The sequence below is a fragment of the Ovis canadensis genome, chromosome 8 (genome assembly GCF_042477335.2).
Source record: "Ovis canadensis isolate MfBH-ARS-UI-01 breed Bighorn chromosome 8, ARS-UI_OviCan_v2, whole genome shotgun sequence".
Classification (NCBI taxonomy): domain Eukaryota; kingdom Metazoa; phylum Chordata; class Mammalia; order Artiodactyla; family Bovidae; genus Ovis; species Ovis canadensis.
In genome coordinates, this window is record NC_091252.1 from 100,561,381 (window position 1) to 100,567,125 (window position 5,745).

Here is a 5,745-nt window from a genome sequence, read left to right on the forward strand (position 1 = left end):
GGTCTGGAAGATCCCCTGGAGGAGGAAATGGCAACGCACTCCAGTATTCCTGTCTGGGAAATCCCATGGATAGAGGAGCCTGGCAGGCTACAGTTCACGGGGTTGCAGAGTCAGACTCGACTCTTTAGCAGGCAGGCACGACCCTTTGCTAACCCCTGGAAATCCCAAAGCTTCAGGCAGGGCAGTACCAGGGAGAGGCCATCTCAGAAGAACTCTGTTTTGGGTGGCGTGTGGGATCTTAGTTCCCTGACCAGGGACTGAACACATCTGTGCCCTGGGCAGTGAAAGCAGTCAGTCCTAACCACTGGGCCATCAGGAATCCTCTCAGAACACCTTGGTGAGCTCTTCCCTTCCTGGCCAGTGTGTAATATCCTCCTAAAAAGAAATACAGGCATCAAGCTTCTCTTCTACTTAAACATGAAGAAACTGCAGGGCAGTGACTTGGAAAACGTCAGTTACAACATGAACGCACAACTTTTTTGTCTTTTATTGAGGGTTGTCAACCAGAGCAACACGAACGTTTGACCCATCTGCTTTTAAAATGAAGAACAAGGCACACAATTCCAGCCGACTTCGCCAAGGAGAAAAAGTGCGTGGTGTCCGTGGCCAGCTACGGGCGAGACGGGGCTGGGGGTCCAGCAGAGCGGGGAGGGGAGGAGAGGGAGACAAAGGACGAGACACGGACACAGACAACACGTGTGCCAGGGCCAGGACAGACACACCGACGCAGGACGCTCTGCAAACATCAACTCCTTTAGGAAAGTCTTCACAATGCCCTTACTGTCACGACGGGCATGAACCGGGGCCTGGTAATCACTGGTGTTTGCGCCGAGTGCACATAAGGCCGAGGGCACTGCCCTCCTTGACCTCACAGTTGACGTCCAGAGCAGCATTCCTCCCCCAGGACTGAGCTCAGCAGACTCCATGGGGGTGCCCGCAGCATTCACAGAGACACGTGTCTTAAAGTCACCTCCACACGATTGCTGCCTTTGCCATTCTGGTATTAAGACACACATTTAAAATAAAACACAGTCCAGCTCTGGGCATTCATACAGAAGGCAAGCTATTCATCAGGTGGAGGTCCTCGGTCCTGCATCTCGTCTGGCGGCTGATCCAGCTCCCACAAACTTAGATGCTTCGTGTCTACCTAGAGGCGTGCCTAGCACAGGAGAGACGAGAGCAGAGACCTCCGCAGGAAAAATACAAAACTGGTTTTTAAAAATGTAAGGCTTCAATGTACAATGCAAGCAAGACTTGACACTTTAAAGTCTAATGAGATAAACATTAAATTAGTTATGTGTTATAAAATAAGACAAAAGTTGAGGTAATACATTACACTCTCATATAACCAGCTTTATCTGAGTATAACCTTCTCCCCCCTTCTCAACCTTGGCGTTAAATATACTCAGATGCACAGAAGGAATACCTAGAAATCAGCCTGGAGTTAGTGGAGCAGAGTATGACCTCTGAAAGGCAGGGGAGTCTTACCCTGTATTCAAATAATAAATAAAAACTTCCCTTTTCCAAACCACTGTATAAACGGTACAAAGCCACCACATCACTGATTCTCACACGGGGACTAAAAGCACTGAAAACACCCATCTGCCCTGCACTCCCACAGTCCCTAGAGAAACGGGTTTCTGGCCCGCACGTGGCGACCCGCATGTGGTCCAGCTCTCTGCCCGTCACCTCCCCCTTCCCTCTGTAGCACAGACAGGTGTGAGCAGCACTAAGATAGAGAGGGTGCCTTCTCCAGAAGCGGGCCTCGCCGAGTGCCGCTGCACCCCGGACGCCGAAGCGTCCCTGCAGCTGTGCTCGCCCGTGTGTGTGTGTGTGTGTGTGTGTGTGTGTGTGTGTGTGAGTGTAGAGAGCACGGTGGGCAAGAACTGTATGTGAACCGGCGTGAGCATGTGTGCATGAACGAGCATGCGTGTGAGTATGGATAAGTGTGCATGAGAGCAGAAGTGTGTGAGCGTGAAAGCTGAGTGTATGGAAGCAAACGTGCACGCGTGCAGGCACGTATGCGTGTCAGCGTGCATGAGAGCACAAGCGTGTGAGCGTGGAAGCTGAGTGTGTGAAGGTAAGCATGTGCCAGTGTGCAGGCATGTACCTGTGTGTGTGGGACTGTGCACGTGGGCTCCCGGCCCCCAGGAGTCTGCCTGGCCACCGCAGAGCACGGTGCCCATCACAGTGCCCACTGGCCGGCAGACTCTTCTCTTGGCCAGCACCCACCCCCTTGCCAACCGGAAGTTCGGTTCACCTGCGTCGCGGGTTTTCCAGGCCCCAGGACATGGTTCCCACCCAAGAGAGGCAAAACCGTCCACGCAGCACTGCGCCCAGCTCCACACCTGGCCGCCCCCCTTCTGGCCCCCGCACCTGGGGGTCACCGGGCCCCCTGCACCTGCAAAGCCACACCCACCGACGGGACTTCCCCCGCTGGGGGTGGGGGACCCAGGGGACACTTAGGGGTGGGGGCTGAGAGGCATGGGTACCGCGACTCACCCCCCACCCACGAGCGCCGAGGACACCCGTGGGCGCGGAAGAAGCCAACAGGTGCAGAGGGCAGACCCGCAGGGCGAGGCCCGGCCGGCGGCAGGGCAGGGTCGCGGCCCTCTCGCCCTTCCTCTGCAGGTGGTGGGCCGCGGGGCCGGCTCTCGGAGCCCGGGAGGGACGCAGGCGGGGTGGCGCCCGTTTCCCCCTTCCCTGCAGGTGGTGGGCCGCGGGGAGCCCGGGAGGGCCGCAGGCGGGGCGGCGGCCGTCTCCCCGTCCTCTGCAGGGGGTGGGCCGCGGGGCCGGCTCTCGGGAGCCCGGCGGGGGGGGGACCGCGGGCGCGGTCACAGCGAGCTCAGGTGCGGCAGCGCGTCCAGGGGCCCCGCCCGGTCGCGCGCGGCGGCCGCCGACTCCACGCCGCGCAGCCACTCGGTGCACTTGCGCACCAGGCCCTCGTCGGCGGTCGCGGCCTCCTCCTCGTACTCCACGTCGTCGTATTTGTGCCGCTCGTTGAGCAGCGACACCTTGAGCAGCGAGCGCAGGTCGGCGGGCCGCGGGCCGGGGGCGGGCGGCGGCGGCGGGGCCAGACGGCCGAGGCCCGCGGCCCGGGGGCAGGCGGCGGGCGGGCGCCCGGCGTCGGCTGGGGGCGCCCGCCGGGGCCGAGCCAGCAGCTGCCTCTCCAGGTGGCGCCGCTGGATGACCAGCACGGCCTCGGGCGTGAGGCTCAGCGAGAAGCGCAGGGCGGCGTCGGGCCCGGCGCCCGAGGCGGCCGTCCGCGCCCCCGAGGCCGCGGTCCCCGCGGGGCTGTCGCCGGAACCGGCCGGCCGGGACGCGCACGGGGCCGGGGCGCGCGGGGATGCCGGGCCGGGGGCGCGGCGGGCCGGCGGCCGCTTCAGGGTGGCGGAGGGCCAGGAGCTGGACAGCGGCCCCGGGGGCCGCTCGGGAGGCCGCCTCTTCTTCTCGGCGGCCGCGGCGGGCGGCGAGGGTCCGGGCGGGGCGCAGGCGGGCGCCGCCGGCTTTCGCGGGGCTCCGGGCTTCCGGGGCGGCGGGCGCGCGGCGGGGACCCCCGGGGCCGGGGTGGGCGGCGGCGGCGGCGCGGGCGGGAACGGCATGGTGGTCAGCGCCCTGGAAGGAGAGGGGCGGCTACCGTGTGGGCGCGCCGAGCCCGGCGCCCTCCCCGGGGGGGCCGCGGCCCGCCCCCCGCCCGCCCTCCGCACCCACCTGGGCTGGGCCGCGGCATCTCCGGCGCACACACGCCCCCCGCGTCCACACCCAGGGCCTTGCGTCCGGGCACCCCGCTGCCTTCCTCCGTCCTGCCTTCCTTCCGGGGCCAGGGGCTCTGCCGGCTCTCCTCCGGGGACAGCGGCGGCCGGTCCACGCGGAGCCTGGCGCGCCCGCGGGAGGAGGAGCCGCTGCGCCCGCACGCCGGCGCCGCGACTGGGCGACCGAGGCTCCCCGGGCGGCCTTCCACCGCGGGGGCTAATCCATGAGAGGCGGGGAAGACCGGGCGTGTCCTCCGCCCGAGGCGGGGTCCTCGCACGTGGGCCAGAAAGTCGTGTGCCACCTCTCGGCGCTTCTAAGATGGTGCGCAGGCCTGCGGCGGGGGGACCGCGGGCCCCGCGCGCGGCCCCGCATCCCGGTGTCGCGGGAGGAAGCTGGCCGGAGTTCAGAGGCGGGCACAGATATTTCAGGGCATCCTTATGGTTTTGTCTTTGGATCATGTTGAAAGACAATCATTTTTAAATTAAAAACCTCGTATTCCTTGGCGAGGCAAAAAAAAGAAAAAAGGCCAGTTTCGGTTAAATCGTGATATAGGACCTTCAGTTCATTACGGGAGACTCCTGTGAGCACACGGAAAGCATTCACTGCCGTTAACAGCCGTTCAAAGGAATGCAACAGCTTCACTGTCAACAGTCTAGTGGCAGAGACCGGAAAACATTCCTTCAGTTTTCAAATGTGTGTTAAATAAATGAATGATTCACTGCATAATTACAGAGCAGTGCGTCCTAAAGTCAAAATTTCAAATGAGGAGTCCCTGCATTACTTGCGGAGAATCATCCATTGTTTAGAGCTCTTCCACCCGCCTCCCCATGGGATATGCTTTTCTGGGCCAGGGAAAGCGTTAGTCACTCAATTACGTCCGAGTCTTTGCAACCCCATGGACTGTAGCTTGCCAGACTCCTCTGTCCATGGGATTCTCCGGGCATATTACTGGATATGGTATACTGGAGTGGGTTACCATCTGTTTCTCCAGGGAATGGAGGAAATTCTCAGGAATTCTCCAGTAACTCCCAGGAATTCTCCAGGGAATTCTTTTCTTCCTGACCCAAGGATCAAACCTGGGTCTTCTGCACTGCAGGTGCCTTCTTTACCCTCCGAATCCCCAGGGAATCCCTTTCTGGGCTACCCAGGAACACAGCTGGGTTGTGTGGGTTACGGCCGAGGTTAGCGGGGAGTCCTCAGACATGGCCGGTGCCCCCTGCGCGGGGCCCTGGCGGGATCTCCAGGCTCTCCTGCTTCCCACCAGCACCTCGCTGCTGTCCGGGCCCCTTCCCACGTGCTCCCCTCAGGGCACGCAAAAGGGAACATGATTGGTGGCTGGAAACCTTCTCTTGATGGTCTGGGATGGAGGCCCTGTCATCTCCACCATCACCCTCAAACCACCCCGAGTGTCTATTTTCTCCATAAAATACACAGTCCCCACTTCCAGACAGGGCTCCCCGCTGTCCTTTCCTCTGGACCTTCTTCCTGTCCCTGCCAGTGTCTCAAGGCATCGTGTCTCCTCCCAAGGCTCAGGGGAAACACTGGAGACAGTTTAGGTCGTAAAACACCTGCGGCGCCGCTGAAATCACGCCGGCATTTTACCCCGCTGTTCTCGGTGGGTGTGGACTAGCTGTGGAAGCCGTGGCGGCAGGAACACTCCTGCGAGGAGCGTGGAGGGCAGCAGAGGCGGTGAAGCCGGTGCAGATGGGCGGGGTGGGGGTCAGGAGGCGGGAGGAGGAGGAGGGGCTAGGGGACCACGGCTATGGGCGCAGCCCCCGGGGGCAGCTGGACGCCCAGAGAGGGATTCCAGGAGGGACCTCAGCACTTCAGGAGCTGTGCCGGCGTCAGCGACTGGCTTTCCCTGCTTCCTGTTTCCTAATTCTTGAAGTCACTCGGTCCTGTTCGCCTCTGCGGCCCCAGGGCTGTAGCTCTCCAGGCTCCCCGTCCGTGGGACTCTCCAGGCAAGAACACTGGAGTGGGTTGCCATTTCCT

General features: G+C 62.1%; 1 protein-coding gene across 1 annotated transcript; it reads right to left on the reverse strand.

Moving 5' to 3' along the window:
- Nucleotides 1-473: 473 nt before the first annotated feature.
- PRR18 (proline rich 18) lies at nucleotides 474-5,745 on the reverse strand. Its single transcript, XM_069599319.1, has 2 exons — nucleotides 3,712-5,745; nucleotides 474-3,615 (listed from the first exon to the last, which is right to left on the reverse strand). The coding sequence occupies exons 1-2, from the start codon at nucleotides 4,209-4,211 to the stop codon at nucleotides 2,835-2,837; spliced, it is 1,281 nt and encodes a 426-aa protein (XP_069455420.1). The 5' UTR covers nucleotides 4,212-5,745; the 3' UTR covers nucleotides 474-2,834.